The sequence below is a fragment of the Vipera berus genome, assembly GCF_964194415.1.
Source record: "Vipera berus genome assembly, chromosome: 3".
Classification (NCBI taxonomy): domain Eukaryota; kingdom Metazoa; phylum Chordata; class Lepidosauria; order Squamata; family Viperidae; genus Vipera; species Vipera berus.
The window spans coordinates 85,353,495-85,371,908 of NC_138204.1; the positions used below are offsets into that span (position 1 = coordinate 85,353,495).

Here is an 18,414-nt window from a genome sequence, read left to right on the forward strand (position 1 = left end):
TCCCTCACTGTTTCCAGGATGGCTTCGTGGGCCACATGAAACCACTTCGCGGGCCGCATCTGGCCCCCAGGCCTTGTGTTTGACATGTCTGTTGTAAGGAAACCTCTGCAAGAAAACAACCAAGCTCAGAGAGTACCAAGGAATCCACAGTTTCCAACTGTGGAAACTGTCTGATGCTATTAGCATGCAAATAATGCATATATAATTGGGAATAGATTTGTTTCTTGATTATGAATTTCAACATGATGTGTTATCGAAAATGGATGGAACAAAGTTTTGCTTCCACACCGTAGTTTTGAATCCAGAAAGATTTCTAAGTTCCTTTATTTTATACCTATATAGCTCTTTACTCAGATCAGCAAATATCTACCTTTAAGTGTTTCCACCTTATCCGAATTAAACTGTCATCTTGATATAAATCAGGGCTGGGTGAAATACACTCCTATCAGCCCTTGCAGTGACAGTGGTGAGAGGTAGTAAGAGTTATAGTCCAATAAAATCTATCTGCTCCTGATGTAGATAAGGTTACTGGTATGTCAAGTCTGCCTGACTATTAGTGACTCTGGGCAGCTTACAGTTGAAAAGGGAAAGGAAAGAAAAGTACAAAAAAACAGAGAAGAAACCTTGAGCAACCCAAATGTATAAAGAAAGAAAAATGCATCACCCTGTCACAAAGTCTTGGGAGAATAGCCATGTCTTTAATAGCTTCCTGAACATCAAATGCTCCTGTCCCCCCAAGTGTTTTTACTTCATTGAAGAGAATATCGAACAGTGCAGTCATTAAATAAACAGCATTAATTTCTGTACAGTGCTGCCCATAGAACTAAAGTCTTACTATGCTACAAAGGCTTTTATCCTGTCAACTCATTTTCCTTACCCTTGGCAGTTCTTTACTACTGATTACTTAAGGAAGAATGTTATAGTGAAAATATTTCCCCTTTTCTGACATCAGGTAAACATAAAAATGGAAGATGAGTCAGATCTAATAAAGCAACTTGGTCATACGTTCTTTCGTAATATTAGCCCCTCTTATAAATTAATTATTCCAAATTTTACAAAGGTGGAGACAGGATAAAGTGGCAGGCATTTTTTTTACATTATTTTTGTGGTCATATATTTTCTAATGTTTAGGAAGACTGGAATGATGAAATAGTTATTTAATTCATGTGATTTTTTTTAAAAAATGTGTATTTGGCTTTGTGGGACTACTAGAAAGCTAGATAAAGATACATATTTATTTTATTAAAACTATTTACATGGCTGATCATCTCTCATAGTAAGAATAGGTAGCATACAAAATTAAACATTGGTTAAAACAATTGCCCAAGATCAACAAACAAAATCGTACTAGCTATCAGAGTTGGTTAACTTCCTCACTCAAATGCCTGGGCAAAAAGCCAGGTTTTCAGTGCCCTACGAAAAGCAAAGAAGGTTTGCGGTCTTCTGGATCTCCAGTGGAATGCTGTTCTAGTGAAAAAGTGCCGCAACTTACAAAAAATGGCCTGTTTAAATTATAGGAAGCTGGATGAGGCCAGCTGATAGTCCTTCACGTGTAGGGAGAGAAGAATGACATGGTCATAAATTTTCCTAGGCTGCCAGGAACACTGTGGAGAGAACAGGAAACTTGACTGATGTGAGTTGAAGCAGGTATGGTGTGCCTTGTCTCCTAACCTTTTAAAAGAACTTGAAATTTGCTAGAATCCAGAACTGCACAAAAGGAACTGTTTCTTGGATGAGCTTGGGAGACCTGGCAGTGGACTCCTGCTGAGGCTTAAAATTTGGCCAGAAACTTTTTCACTCTAGGTAATCTCTCAGCTGTTATGGGCGAGTCACCCAGAAGCCCTTTGGACGATGAGTGTGATAGTGGTGAAAATAAATGTCAGGGAGAAAATCAAAAACTCCCTATCAGAGGGTGATGAACTGTGGTTCATTTGATGCATGATGAACATCAGGTAAAAATAAAGAAACCCCAAAGCATATATTCTACTATAAAACTTTTAATTAAAGAAACTTATAAAAGCAAAGAAAGACTCATGACTACATGTCTATCTCACCAGACAGCACAAAGAGAGGAGAGAAGTAAACTTTTTGTGGCTGGACATGTGCACATCATAGTAGATCCAGACATGAAACCAAAACGTGGTTGGACATGTGACAATCATCTCGGTTACAATGATAAGAATACAATACAGCTGGCAGAAAAACAGAGTGAGACGTGCTGAGCTGACAAAACAGAAAAAACGCAGTGACAATAAATACATACCTTTTTCTCTTCCCTGCCCAGGCTTTTATCTGTATTTGCCACAAACCTATATCAGCTTCAAATGAAGAGAGGTGTTGTTATGTACTGGGCTTTTTGAGGGAATACCACGTGGGTTGCTGGAGCAGCTAACGGCTCTCCAGCAACCCAGACTACAAGTCTCCTGTGCTGCAATTGGCTATCCCCAGGCGGCAATGGTTGATTCAAACCTATTGGCTGCCGCCTAAGGGCTAGACTATATATTGCGGCTGGTTGCAGCCATTTCCCTCAGTACGGTCACAGCACGAAATAAACTATGAGTTACTTGTACTCTGTTCGTGTCTTCATTCCTGCGTCAAAGAACCGCTATTTAACAGTGGCGACGAAGGTGGGATCCTGCTTCACTGACTAAAGAGCTGAAGTCTATGAGGGAAAGGCAGCGCACGCCGGAGGGAAGAGGCATTCCCCCCCCTTTCAAGGTCAGCTAGCAAGCTACGCTAGCGACCTCTTGCTCAGTGGACTCATTCCCTGAGCCTGGAAGCAGGATCCTGAAGAACGCAGGAACAAGCAAGAAGAATGCCGAAAGTCGGAAAACTGCGAGAATTCGATGTGAAACACCCAGAGGAATGGCCTTCATATTTATCGCAAGTAGAAAACTATCTCAGAGCCAATCAGATAGTAGAAGAAGGACTGAAGGCCGCAACGCTACTCTGCGTGTGCGGCCCAACGACCTTTGATTTAGCTGAGAACCTTTTCACGCCGACACCAATCGAAGCGGTGTCCTATGCAGATCTCAAAAAGAAGCTATCCAGGCACTTCCAGCCCAAGATGTCTGAAATAGCTTGAGTGCCTTTGTCCTTCTTAACTGTTTTAAAATATCTTAGCATATTGTTTTATTAATAATAGATTCTCCCCTTTTTTGTGACTTCTTAATGTGGGTGGCTGCTGCTATGGTAACTCTGACATTTTTTGCCTGCTAATCAGCCTTTCCCAACAGCTTAGGTGTTGCCTATTTATGAAACTTTATTATTATTCCTCATTAGCCTTCCTCACCTGATAACATCAGTTTTCTTTAGTCAATCCAATATAGTGGCCAGGTTTGCTGAGATTCTCGGCAGCTATAGGCCAAGATATCTGGAGGCTACATACTAAAGCAGGGATGTCAAACTGCCGGCCCATGGGTCAGATGCATCACGACGAAACCGCGCCCTCCCCATTCCCGGCAATGGGGAAAAAGTTGCGATACGTCGCATGACATCACGTGATGTCATGAGTTTGACATGCCTGTACTAAAGGATATTTTAAGCTGTTTTAACCAAGTACTTCTTAGAAAAGATGGAACTGTTGTTCACATTTTGGTTACTTCTCTAAATAACACTCTAAATCTCTTTTTTTCCACTAAGTTAATACTGACAAAATACAGTGGCACAGTGGTTAAAGTACAGTATTGCAGACAAACTCTGCCCACAGCCTTCAGTTTGATCCTGACAGGGCTCAAGATTGACTCAGCCTTCTATCCTTCCACTGTTGGTAAAATGAAGAGCCAGATTGCTGGAGGCAATATGCAGATAATGCTTCTACCTTATAAACTGCCCAGAGAGCGTGTAAAGCTCCATGGAGCGGTATATAAATGCTATTGCTATATGAATTTTGCCTTCATCAAATCTGACTTAGATCAGCCTTTGAATTCCCCCCCACCCCCTAATGTGTCTTATCAAGATTTTCATCCCAATCACACTCTCTTAAATTTGAATGATCTTATCCTAACAATGCAGTTTGGTAATTTGAGGTTTTGCAGATGTTCTAGTTGTCCAATAAGATCCACATAACAAGCATCCTTCCCACCCACCTACCCTTTTACACGCAAATCCTTTGCATACTTTACAATTGTTTCTGCAGCAAGAAAAGTGGGTGAATGAAATGGAAAGCTTAAATGGATAAGAGGAAGGAAGTGAAGACTCAGGAAGTGATCAGTTCACACCTGTGGCAAAAGAAAAAAAAATATTGAAAGAAGAAAGAGCGATCAAGAAATGATCAAATACCTATTTTTGTTTTGTAGCCCAGATCTGGTAACATTATTATGAGGACAGACACACCAAGCAAGAGGTCCAGAGAGCGTAATGACATGTGGCTATAACCCTGGGAGAAAGGGAGAAGAAATGCAGCCAAGGAGATGGTCGGATAAAAGACAACTTAGCCCACAATAGGAATGCGGATGTGTCAGTCAGCTCAGAGGGGACCCTCCCTAGTTTTTTTTTTTGGGCTGTAAAAGGAACAGAGGGAGAAATGTATTTTCAGACTTGCAAGATTTTGTTAACTTTACAATCAAGTGGAATTCTGGCTGGGCTTCCGCTCTATTTTGCAAGGCTGTCAGAGGGATACCTAAAAGTCTTGCTCCCAAATTCCCTGCAGACTCATAAGAGAAGTAAAGTAGATGGGGCATGAGCCCGTAGACGCATAACCTGGTCTATTTCTAGTGGCTTTGCTTCTATTCCGAAACTTGATTTATTATGGTTGGTCACATAGTCAGCAAAATACTTCCATTTCTTCCCCATCTATTTGCCAGGAATTGAGAGGGCAGAAGTCTTCTCCAGCACCATAGTTCAAAGGCCTCAATTCTTTGGTGCTCAGCCTTTCTTATGGTCCAACTTTCACTCCATACATTGCAACTGGGAAGACCATAGCCTTGACTATACGTACTTTTGTTGACAGGGTGATGTCTCTGCTTTTTAGTGTGCTGTCTAGATTTGCCATGGCTTTCCTCCCGAGGAGCAAGCATCTTTTAATTTCTTGGCTACTGTCCCCATCTGCAGTGATTTTGGAGCCCAGGAAAATAAAATCTGTCACTACCTCCATTTCTTCCCCATCTGTTTGCCAGGAATTGAGAGGGCCAGATGCCATGATCTTGGTTTTCTTATGATAAGTTTCAACCCAACTTTTGCACTCTCCTTCTTCACTCGCAACAAGAGGCTTTTTAGTTCCTCCTCACTTTCTGCCATTAGAGTGGTATCATCTGCATATGTTAGGTTGTTGATATTTCTCCCGGCAATCTTAATTCCAACTTTTGATTCATCTAGCCCGACCTTTCTCATTATGTGCTCTGCATATAAGTTAAATAGGCAGGGTGACAGTATACAGCCTTGTGGGACTTTCCCAATTTGAACCAATCAGTGGGGAGGAAAGCAATGTCAAATCTAGACAGCACACTGAAAAGCAGAGACATCACCCTGTCAACAAAAGTGCATATGGTCAAGTCTATGGTCATCCCAGTTGCAATGTATGGCAGTGAAAGTTGGACCATAAGAAAGGCTGAGCGCCAAAGAATTGAGGCCTTTGAACTATGGTGCTGGAGAAGACTCCTGCAAGTCCCTTGGACTGCAAGGCGATCAAACCGGTCAGTTCTAGAGGAGATCAACCCTGACTGCTCTTTAGAAGGCCAGATCCTGAAGTTGAAACTCAAATACTTTGGCCACCTAATGAGAAGGAAGGACTCACTGGAGAAGAGCCTAATGCTGGGAAAGATTGAGGGCAAGAGAAGAAGGAGACGACAGAGAATGAGGTGGCTGGATGGAGTCACTGAAGCAGTAGGTGTGAGTTTAAATGGACTCCAGAAGATGGTAGAGGACAGGAAGGCCTGGAGGAACGTTGTCCATGGGGTCGCGATAGGTTGAACACGACTTCGCAGCTAACAACAACAACAACTTACTTGCATCTGATATTAGCATGCCTGATCTTATTTTTCAACTTGTTCTTTCATTCTGGTGATGCACTGTTTGGCTTTTTTTTTTCTTTGTTGATTTGATATATAGTTTTGGCATTTTTTAATACTTGTACAAGCTTCTTTGTAACAAGCTGCAATGCAGGCAACCTTATTCTATTGCATTTGTGCAATTTTAGATGCTCAGTTATTTTTTATTTCAATTCCTGTTTTTTTGTTAGAGAACTTTGTTTTTTCTAAGGAGGAGGCGGAGGAGATGGTAACCTGGTTAATTACAGTTACACAATTGTTTGAGCTACATTTTGCATTCCTGTAAATATCTTACTTATAAAAACATCTGTAACACTGGGTATAAACAATAAATAATGCAAAAGTTAAACATCTCCCTCTCATGAATCTATGAATAAATAAAAGACCAATCAATCATTTAAGTCATGAGCACATGACTATGGAATTAGAAAGTGTGGCTGTATTACAAATCCATTAAGATTATTTGATACATCAATATTTGTATATGAAAATTAGTTCAGATTAGTTTTTATATATTTATAATGTTGTAAACATGTTTTATTGGCTAGATTCCTTCCTTCCTTCCTTCCTTCCTTCCTTCCTTCCTTCCTTCCTTCCTTCCTTCCTTCCTTCCTTCCTTCCTTCCTTCCTTCCTTCTCAATGGTTCAAAAACATTGATATCTCCCTCTTTTCTCAAAACAACCTTGTAGATTAGGTGAGAGACAAATAGTCACCAAGACCATTAGCAATCTTTTTTTAAAAAAGTTATTCATTAGGGATTAGAACCTGGGTTTTATAGTTCTAATGTAATACTCTAATCATAATATAGAAATATTATTTATTTTAATAATGTTTTTCTTGAGACCCAGTTTGGCGTAGCGGTTAAAGCTAGAAACCTGGAACATGAAGCCAGCTATATGACCTTAGGCCCGCCACTCTCAGCCCTTGGAAGGAGACAGTGGCAAACCATTTGTGAAACCCCTTGCTAAGAAAACTGCAAGGAGCAGTCTTGGCAGTTGCTAGGAGTAAAGCACTGACTCAAAGCACAAATTAAGCTGGATCTGGCAGCTGAGAATTGTCAACTGGAAATAGTTGCTGTGCTTGACAGTGAGAAAACAAAATCTACCCAAAATATTACTTGTATGGATATGGAAGTAGATTCATTTATTCTATATAAAATAACTACATAATTATAATATCTCTTAGGATTTTAATATATGTTCTGACAAACAGCCCAAATATTGAAGTTAAATTCTCATCAGAATAAGCCACTGCAGAAAAGATTAGAGCTAAAGAAGAGAAACCACCCTCTGGACATCCAATGCATGACATTTCTAACAGTGGCATTGACACTGTATCTTGGTTCAGCTGTGTACACTTAGAGATAAGCTTGCTTTGATTTTACCTTCCTATCTAATCTGGGCTCCAGGAAGCCATTCCTTCATCCATATAGAGAGACATAGATATTCTACCCTATAGACCACAGCCAAGAGCCAGTTTGGTGTACTGGTGAAGGCGTCAGGCCAGAAACAACGAGACTGTGAGTTCTGGTCCCACCTTATGAATGAAACCAGCTGGGTAACCTTGGACCTGTCATTCAGGAAAACTACAGGGACTTGTCCAGGCAGTCATCAGGAGTAAACAATCATTCAAAGGCACATTACATAATACAGGGGACTTCATATTTGGCCCTTTTATGACTTGTGGACTTCAACTCCCAGAATTTCTCAGCCAGGCACCCTGGCTGAGGAATTATGGGAGTTGAAGTCCACAAGTCATAAAAGGGCCAAGTTTGAAGACCCGTGACGTAATGTGTCAGTAATGAAAAATTGGTGGGAAAATATAGTTGAAAAAGTAGTTGAAAATGTGCAGATTCAAATATGTTGGGATTTCTGAATATAGACTGATAAAGTCTTGGATCCCAACACAGCAGATATAACTGGTTGAAAAGAAGAAAGTGTGGATAATTGATGTAGCAATACCAGGAGATGGTAGAAGACAAAGAATTGTAGAAGATCCAGAAGTATCAACATCTGAAAATTGAAATTGAAAGATTATGGCATAAACTGGCCATAAACTGGTCCAAGTGGTTATCTGCACACTTGGTGCTACACCGGAAAATGTAGGATGGCACTTAGAAAATCGGAACATCGACCAAATTTCCATCTCTTGATTACAAAGGGACAAACTGTTAGGATTTGCACATACAGTATACTACACCAATACAATTCTACATTCCTACATCAAACTCAATCCAATTCAGAAGAGAACTGGAAAGGATCTTGGAGGACTTCTTAGTCCAATTCCTTGCTCAAGCATGGGGACCCTATACCATTTCAGACAAGTGGCTGTCCAGTCTCTTTAAAAACCTTTAATATGGGTACATCTTGATATTTGATATGCATACGACTCGACGCATATGAAGATCCAACACCAGCTAAAAAAATGGCAGCTGCAATTTCCTGCAGCATGTGCTAAAGTAGAAGGTTAATCCAAAAGTTTTCAATTTTATTTTTACTCCTTTTCTAATCAATTTTAATTAAGAGCATCATTAACCTATTTATTAGTAAGCTTTCCCAAGGATTTAATAAATTTTACAAAACCAAAAAGCTGACACATTTCTTTACTTTTCACGCCTTTAATCTCCTTTCCTCCCTTGAGAGATATTCTCTATTTATATATACAACAGTCAGTTGGCCGTCTCTCAAAAACATGAAAAAAAAGTATCAGGGATTTGTGTTGAGTGCTGAGATTTGGCAGCTGGAGCTGGGGCTGTTAGGTACATGGCCCTTTCTTACACAAATATAAAGTTGGATTGTAGTGTTGAAGGGACCCAGCTAGAAACTGGGTGACCATGAGTTCTAGTCCTTCCTTGGACACAAAACCAGCTAGTGACCTTGGGATAGTCCAGGGGTAGGCAAACTTGGCTCTTTTATGACTCGTGGACTTCAACTCCCAGAATTCCTGAGCCAGCCATGCTGAGGGAAAAGGGAGAGGTTTCCAAGCTAAGCCATGCTGGCTCAGGAATTCTGGGAGTTGAAGTCCACGACTACCCCTGGGATAGTCGTTCCTCTCAGCCTTGGGAAGGAGGTGATAGCAAATCACTTCTAAAAAAACCTTGCCAAGAAAACTGCAGGAACTTATTGAGGCAGTTGCCAGGTGTCAAAAACTGATCTGAAAGCACAAATTAAAGTTGGATCTGGCATCTGAGAAGTCTCTTGACAGTTAAAAGTGCTTGACAGCAAAAAAAAAAAAAAAAAAAGTGGTGCTTTCTGATCTTCCCTGGACCCAGTCATATTTTGAGTGCCTTTTTAAAAGCCCTCATTTTATCCTTACCTTTACTTTTAGTTTTAAATCTCTCCTTGTTTAAAATACTGTGTTATGATTAGGGTCAATTTTTTTAGGTTTAACGTACACTTCTAAGAAGTGTTACTCTGTGATGCTTTCCTTCTAAAAATTCACGGTATCACATTACTATTTTTTTAATCAATTTTTCCAGCCTTGTAGGCTATGGATCAGAATCAAATTCAAAAAAGACCAGCATCTTTTCTAAAGTGATGAACCAGGTGTCCATGAAAAGATCACAGAGAATTTAGTTTTGATCTGTTTAAATCTTCGTGCATTTGGAGGGAGAGTTGACATCAAAAGTGTTTTCAACCGTTTGTCTCTTTGGGAAATTTGTATATAAAAACAGGCACACAAAAATACAACGGATTGGTCTTTCTGTGAAAATAGGGTGGGATGGATTTGTTTTTCTGGGAGTTATCAGTATAGCTGGTGAACTATCAGGCATGAAAGAACTGGTCTGTGCATGGTCCAATTAAACTGATTTATTACTAAATGCCTACACACAGGAATCTTCTCAACTAACAGTTGGCAGCTGCTTGGAGTTAGATAAGGGTTAATGGAATTCAAAGGTGGGGGGGATTGGATATGATCTGCTTGTGGCTTCGTAAGGTAACTCTGATCCCAGGTTCTGCCACTCCTCCTCCTCCTCCTACATGAACCTCATGATTTAAAGACATATTTAAAAGGGAAAATAACCAAAGCATCTTTGTCATGTGAGCAAAACAAAAAACACCCCAAACTCTGAGAGTAAATCTGTTGATACACCCCAGAACTGGGAGAGAAAAAAATCTAAACAAAATGGAAAGAAGTCGCTTATAATGGAGCCCAGTTAACTAGCTGAGGTCTTTGGACATCTTCATGCTCCAGTAAAGAGGTCCCCAACCTTTTGGACACCAGGGACCAGTTCCGTGGAGAGAGGTTTTTTCGCAGACCGGAAACTAACCTAAATTTACTTCTTTTGATAGGTACTAGTTGCTGTGCCACAATAAGCAAAACGAATTATTCATCTATCTAAAAAACCTATAAAATGAGAGGATGCTTAACCATAATTGTCTTTTTTCTGAAAAAAGAAATTTGGCCCATCCAATCCAGAATGGCAAAAAGTTGCTGCCAAACTAGAAATCTTGACCATTGCAGTTTAGCATAACTGATGGAGGGAGATACTGGATATTGACAAAAATTTACTTGGATTACAACAATCATAACAAATTATTTGATAAAATGTAAAAATAAAGCCAATTTACTGTAGTTTTAAGCCATCAGGCTAGGAGACACAAGCCAGCTGGGTGACTTTGGGCCAGCCATTTTCTCTCAGCCCTAGGAACAAGGCAATGGCAAACCACTTTTGAAATACCTTGCCAAGAAAACTGCAGGGACTAAAAACCAAGCGGTCTCCAAGAATTGATTGAACAGAAGGGAAAGAAATAGAGAGGAAGATTTGCACAGTTTTTTAACTGTGGTCACATAGATGACAGATGAACTGTGCTTAGAACAAGCATATAGAAATCAACTGCAATCGTAAATTAGATAAGAAGTATTAGATAAGAAACACACAGACTTTTGAGAGGTGAATATATTAGAGTGGACATAGAGTCGATGAACTGTTTATTACAGAGGTCCCCAACCTTTTGGGCACCAGGGACCGGTTCCATGGAGAAAGGTTTTTCCACGGACCGAAGGGTGCATGGTTTTGTGTGCTGCCTGCATCCCACAGATGGGGCTTTCCTTGTTTGTGCGGACCAGTTGCTGGCATGCCATGGCCCGGTACCAGTCCGTGGACCGGGGGCTGGAGACCCCTGGTTTATTAGATGCATAGAAATAGATGTTTTTAATTGTGACAAAGCTGAAAAGTAGTTTGACTGGATAGGCAAATCTTTGCAGGTTGTTTTCTGCAGATTGCAGTCCCATCTACTGCACGCTGCTCTGTGAGTAGAGTAGAATTTAGTAGTGAGATAATAAGCCTTTGTAAGTGTAAAGAGCATCAGCCAACTGTGGATAAGTCAGCAGCTAGAAAAGCATTTTCACAGGCTGTTGCTTTTTTTTGTATTGGCTGGCAATTTACTCCTCTATTACTTCTACTGGAGAGTTCATTGAGTAACTAATCCACATTTATTTGTTCCCGCAATATTTTAAGGCGTGGACAAAACAATTCCTGAGCAATAGGGAACATGTATTAGGCAAGGGGTGTCAACTTTATACAGAGAACGTTTAAAATCAAAATTTATTTTCATGCTTGTTTACTTTGCTACAAGATACCATGGTGAACATTACTTAAAGTCTGGAGTAGTCTTAAATTCAGACCTTGAGCAATCCATGTGGTTTGAGAGTTTATTGGTAGACTAGCTGTTCATGCAGATGAGAACCACGTTCTTAACTCACCTGTATTCTAACCTAACCTGGCAGAAAGGGAATGTCTGCTGCAATTTGAACAGAAGAGATGAAAGGAGCTGTGAAGTGAAAATCACATTGCCTTCCAAATGAGGGGAGAAAGATGGAAGGGTGTGATTTAGGATGCAGTCTTTTTTTAACCACTGATTTATTCCGGCAATTTTAGGCAGACTTATTTTTGATAGCTTGCTGTTCATAAAAAGCTTTATTTCACAAGCAGGTGGTGAGCTTCAGCACTTTCAGAAAAGATACACCTAATTTTTCGCTCTTTCTCCCCCCTCCTTTTTTTTTTAAGCAGAAATGTTATAAGCAGAATGATTAGGTGTCCTGCCCCTATAAGGGCCTGGAAATTAAACATTAGTTACCATTACCTGTCTCCTCCTCCTTCTCTTTCTCGTGAATACTGTATGTTTAAAGAGCCTTGCAATAAAGATAAAAATATTAAGGAAGTTTCCATTTTAGCTGTGAGTACTTTGCATAGGAAGCAATAATAAATTGCTCTAAGACTGGGTATAAGTATGTACATCACCTTTTATCGAGCAAACCGGGAAGAAAGAAAGAGGTCTGAAATGAACATTAATGTGCCTCTATTGCTATGTCAAGCTTGCTATCTGGCTTACTAGCAAGTACTGTAGCTGTAATTTCAGGAGTGTATTAAGAGTGATGTCAATCATACTGCTGGAAAACCTTGATTCAGATTGCAGTTCTTAACAGATCAGGTCATTTCTCTTATCCCCTTGGCAAAACTGGTGGGCAACCATTTCTGGAGGGCAGAAATGGATATCACCTTTTATTGATTTTGCTATACTTTCTCTCCCTACATTGGCTTGAATGTTCCCGTCCATTTGGATTAGAGCATTTCCAGCTTGCTGCACATAACTTCAGCAAGGCATATCAGCCACTTAGTAGAGGAAGGATTACCTCTTCAACCAAACTAGTCTTACAGCACCTTTTTATCCTGAGTGGAAGAATAGTATAATCCACAGGCCTTTGGCTTGAATAACCCAGGTATGGATGGTCTGAATTTGAATAGTTTGAATAGAATAGAGCTGGAAGAGATCTTGGAGGTCTTCTAGTCCAGCCCCCCACTTAAGCAGGAGAACCTATACCATCTTAGACAAGTGACTGTCTAGACTCTAGCCTCTTCTTAAAAATCTTCAGTGACGGAGCGCCCACAATTTCTGTTCCACTGGTTGATTGTCCTCACTGTCAGGAAGTTTCTCCTTAATTCCAGGTTGCTTCTCTCTTTGTTCAGTTTCCAACCATTGTTTTTTGTCCTGCCCTCTGGTGCTTTGGAGAATAGTTTGATGCCCTCTTCTTTGTGGCAGCCCCTCAGATACTGGAATACTGCTATCATGTCACCCCTGTTTCTTCTTTTCTTTAGACTAGCCAAACCCAAGTCCCGCAACCATTCTTCGTATGTTTTAGTCTCCAGGCCTTTGATCATCTTAGTTGCTCTTCTCTGAATTTTTTCCAAACTCTCAACATCTTTTTTGTGATATGGTGACCAAAATTGGCTGCAGTATTAAGGGGTGTGGTCTCACTAGGGCTTTATAAAGCGGTACTAATACCTCGCGTGATCTTGATAGTTGAGGAGAAACTTGTTTTTTAACTACTGTTTTGCTTTCTAAGCAGCTTCCTTTTCAGTATGCTTGCTTTATTTTTTTTTCTAATGGTGCAGTTCCATCATTTACCTGCTTTAACTAGTATACGCTGTTAGTAGTTTTGGCATATCAAGTTTATTCTTTTAATTATGAGGTGGTTATCTATTTGGTATTCCATTGTTCCCTTAAATATAGTTGCCTACGTTTTTTAAAAAAAATATGTCTACTTTGTGTATATTCCTTTATTTCTGTTCCATGTTAGGTTTTAAGTGTGATATAAATATTGTTACTAAAAACATCTGCAATGCATCTGTAGCTTGTTTTCATTTCATCACATATAAAACTGGAACAATAGTGTCTTTCACTGGATTTTTATTAGAATTAAGCCAGTATCTGGGTATAAAAAAAAATCATCAAAATCAAGAAAGAACATATTTTGTACCTATGTTCCATCTGGTTACTGGAAACAGCAAACCACCAACATGTACCTCATAGTACTTTGCTATTTATTTTTAATTCTTGCCTACAGTGAACACATTTTGCCAAACAATAAAGAAAAGAGTTAAGTTCTAGTTTAATGGAATTCTGAGCATTCAATCTATTCCTTTCACTTTAAAGTGCAGCAGTGTTGGATGATGGCCATAAACTCTGACAAGATTGCTAGCTAGACTATGTCTTGCGAGATACTTAGCTAGCATAAATATTTTTATTTAACTGAACAATTTCAATCGCACTTGTCTGCACACAACATGGTTGCCTAATGTTAATTGCACCGAATGTACATGAAAAGACAAGTAAAAAAGTACCTTTCCTCTCCACTATTGATAAATGTGCCTCAAAGGTATTAGATACAAAAGCAGGATTAGTTTTTCTTGTTATTTTCAGAATTCCTTGTTAAGTTTATGCGGTCAAATTATTCAGGAAAATTATCTGTTTGTGTGGTATTATTTCGGCCAAGTACATAAATGAGCCCAGATAGCCATGATTCTAAATCTCTATGCACTGAGAACTGTGCCACCAAATGCATTGTGGGAAGTGGGAGGAGTCTAACACAAATGAGGAATGTGATAACCATACAGGCGGTCCTTGAGTTATAACCATTCATTTAGTGACTTAAAAAAGTTTTTTTAAAAAAAGCCTACCCCTGAACTAGGTTAATAACTTAACAACTAGAGGGATTCACTTAACAACTGGTTTGGATTGCATTTGTGGCATACTGGCTGGCTATGTCAGAAATGACTGATATTTTGTTTACTGTTACCAAGTTACATGCAGGAAAGGGGACAGATATGGTTCACAATTAGTCCATAGATTCTCTACCTTATTAAAATTGGAGACTGTTAGATTTGACAGGCCTGGCCATTTTCATCCAGTTTCTAACCATTCCCTTTTTGGAGGGAACATTTTTTTTAATCCCATTTATATCCCGCCCTTCTCCGAAGACTCAGGGCAGCTTACAATCTAAGAAGCACAAATCAATGTGCTTCTCAACATTGTTGAGAAGGTGGCCAGGCTGCAGCAACAGAGGGCTCTGGAGATGACAAACCATCTGTAGCAGGGGTGTCAAACTGGCAGCCCATGGGCTGGATACGTCATGTGCAGGCCACACCCATCCCGGCTCCGCAAAGGCAAAAAACATCGAGATATGTCATGATACATAGCGTGACATGATTGACTTTGACACCCGTGATCTGGACTCTTTCCAGTCAGATTTTAAATCAGGACATAGAATTGAGAAGGCTTTGGCTATATTTGCTACTGACCCCTGGTGGAAACCGGGATGGTATAGTGCAGGGGTAGGCAACCTTGGCTCTTTTATGACTCGTGGACTTCAACTCCCAGAATTCCTGAGTCAGCACTGGCTCAGGAATTCTGGGAGTTGTCCACGAGTCATAAAAGAGCCAAGGTTGCCTACCCCTGAATTAGGTTAATAACTTAATAATTAGAGGTATTCACTTAACAACTGTGGCAAAAAAGGTTATAAAATGGGGCAAAACCCAGTTAACAACTTTTTTTTGCTTATCAGCAGAAATTGTTGGGCTGAATTGTGTTTGTAAGTTGAGAATTACCTGTATCTGGTTTTCACTCATCATGGATTGTGTCCGTTTCTGAACGATTATTTATCACCGGTCTCAACCAGGGGGGTGGGGGTGGAGCCAAAAAAGCATAATTTTCAAGGTTGCAATTGATTTCAGTCCAAAAGCAGGATAGTAATCCAGTAAATAAATCAATAGCTTATTTGGATTCCTGGCATAAATGTTAATTTATATGATTTTTTTAAATCATTACTGTTCCAAAGTGGGGACAATTATTCAAATTCCTCAATAACTAGATGAAAACTGATGGGTATTGTGTTGCATTTATTTTTATTATTCTTTTTTTATTTTTTTATTCCTAGATGTACATCACCCACACAATAAAGGCTAGAGGGACCAGGCTGGCAAAACCAGTCCTTTGCTTGAGCATAATGTGTATGGCATTTCTCGCTGGTATCAACAGAGTAGCAGAGTATCGAAATCACTGGTCAGATGTGATAGCAGGATTTCTAGTCGGTATTTCAATAGCTGTGTTTTTGGTATGTATAAGCTTCACATTTTTCTACCTGTTACATGTCTGACTGTTATGTAGGACCCACCATTTTATTAATCCATCAGAATATGGGCTATTTACATAATGACAAATTTCAATAAATACAACTGTTTATTACGCCTTACCCAGCTAAAGTAATCGTATGGTATTGCGTTATTCCATCTATGAGCTTTTTACTATTAGATTGTTCTATTCAGAGAGTATTTTCTAAAGAGCTCTTTTTATTACTGTCATTATCATTTCCATGTGAACATGGCTTCTTTCTCTTGCATTTTTGATTCTATATTCAATGAGCTGTTTCTTTCCAGGATTATCAGTCCCTTGTTTATAAAATGACTTTCTCAGGCCTGAGAATCCAGGATTCCAGCATCATCATTATCAGTTCTTCCACTGACATGTTTCTATTTTAATTTAAAGATGTTCAGTTTTTAAGGTCACATTCTATCAAACTGCATCCTCTGCAATTATATTAGTTTGGAAATATCAAAATATCATTTGAAAACTTTGTTTTAAGCACCAGGAATAACATGGCGAATTCCACTTTCACTATACTGGCTTTATAATTACCTAAAGTTACAGTGTATTAAATTACAACTTTTGGAGGGATGAATATATTTTGGAAACTGTATAGTTTAATTATACTGGTATTTCTGTCAAGACCCAGATATCATAATGGCTTCATAGTATCTAAGAACTTTCTTCTCTTTCTAGGTGGTATGTGTGGTTAATAATTTTAGAGGTAGACAACCAGAACATGAACAGTCACACTTGGACAATCTGAGACAGATGTCTATGATCAGCATCCCTCAGGTAGAACATTCTGTAGTAAAGGTAAGGTCTGTGGTGAATTGATAACTTTTCTGGTGAATCTGAGGTAGAATGGTTGCCTTGCTAACTTTTTGTAAGAGAAATGAATTTTTAAGTCCACATCATAAACTATGGTGATCTGGAAACTAGGAACGCTTTTGTATCTTCTCAAGGATTGTAGGAGGCCATGAAGAAAATGCAGTATAAAGAAAAAAGGCTAAATTTGTATTGTGCTGTTAAAACAGTTCGTCACAAGAGGCGGCCTTCTTCCTCTCACAACATCATGACGTCGGCACGGAAACATTCTCTTCAGTTAATTAATTTAATGCCAATTAAAAAATTTTAGTGTGTCCAAACTTTTCAGTTCAAGGGGATACATTAGTTGCCCAGTGATGATTTTGTGGCTGTACAAAAGACTGCATATACAAATGTACTTTTTATATGCGTCTAATTGTTCAAATGACATGGAACTTAGGTGGAAAGGACTGATAAGTAAATTGATGTTATTTTATCACAAACTGGACATAAAGTCTCTCTTTAACTTGTTTCCCTTTATCCTTAAATTTACATTAAACATACTGAGGTGTGCCCTAAAACATCCTAGCTGTGCGTTTATCTTGAAGGCTTCTGTTTGAGCAGTGTTTTGCAGGAGGCTATTTGCATAAAATTAATGATTGCTTTGAACACTAATATGCACTTTGGGGTTTTCTGTTTTTGTTTTTTTACCCCAAATGTCCCTTGCCATTTGACAGACTTGAGTGGTTGTTACACAGTAGGATGTGGACATCTTGCATGAATGCCTGAGATTGCTTGTGTGTATATTGAGCTTGTTCAGTCTAGTGGTTAAGGCACCGGCCTAGAAACCAAGAGGGTATATATGTTCTAATCCCATCTTAGCTATGAAAAACTGGCTGGATGACTTTGGGCCAGTCACTCTCTCTCAGCCCAACCCACCTCACAAGGTTGTTGCTGCAGGGAAAATAAGAGGAAGAAAGATATTAGGTATGTTCACCACTTAACTAAGTAAATAATAAATAAGGTGGGAAATGGGTAAATCAGTGGCATAGGGCTGGGATGTTAGAGATTTTTCTTGGTTTTCTTTTCTCCTTAAGGTAACCCCCTCAGTCTGGTTTACCTAAAAACTATGGTAATTACAGCAGAGTGTGAAATGTTGTTAAAGTCTTTATTCTATTCAGTTTCATCTAAGAAATCAACCTGTTTCACCATCTCATTTGCTCAAGCAAGCATCTGGTTGATGGGTGTATCTTTTTGTATAATCCGTTCTGTTAGCTTCCTATGAGATGTCAAAATAAAGGATTTTGTTTGCCCAAATTAACATTGCAGGGCAGCTAAATGTTCATTTTTTAAAAAAATGCATGAATAAGAGGAACCAATTCATAGTCTGCTTTCCCTACGTAGGCATCATTACATCAGACACTTTATCTAGAATCCAGGTCAATCCAATTCTGTTGTTGCTATTATTTTTATTATTACTTCTTTAGGTTGCTATCTCACATTTCTCCTAGGATCTCAATAGTGGTACATGTAACATTGACTCCTCCAAATTTTCCCTATAACAATCCTTAGTGTAGGTTAGGCTGAGAGATAGGCATTGGATCAAAGTAATCAGTGAGCTTCTATGGCTGAAAGTGGATTCAAACTTGGTTTTTCTCAACCTCCTAGAGACAGGGTTCTTGTCAAGCACCGGGGAA

The 18,414-nt window shown here is 39.2% G+C and overlaps 1 protein-coding gene across 1 annotated transcript in view; it reads left to right on the top strand.

Moving 5' to 3' along the window:
• Nucleotides 1-18,414, top strand: part of PLPPR5 (phospholipid phosphatase related 5) — a gene marked incomplete at both ends in the record, with an annotated part of 83,564 nt that overhangs the window by 56,060 nt on the left and 9,090 nt on the right. The window contains 2 exons of the mRNA XM_081325324.1: nucleotides 15,705-15,881; nucleotides 16,607-16,726. Coding sequence (XP_081181450.1) covers nucleotides 15,705-15,881; nucleotides 16,607-16,726 — 297 coding nt within the window. The remainder of the gene's footprint in view (nucleotides 1-15,704; nucleotides 15,882-16,606; nucleotides 16,727-18,414) is intronic.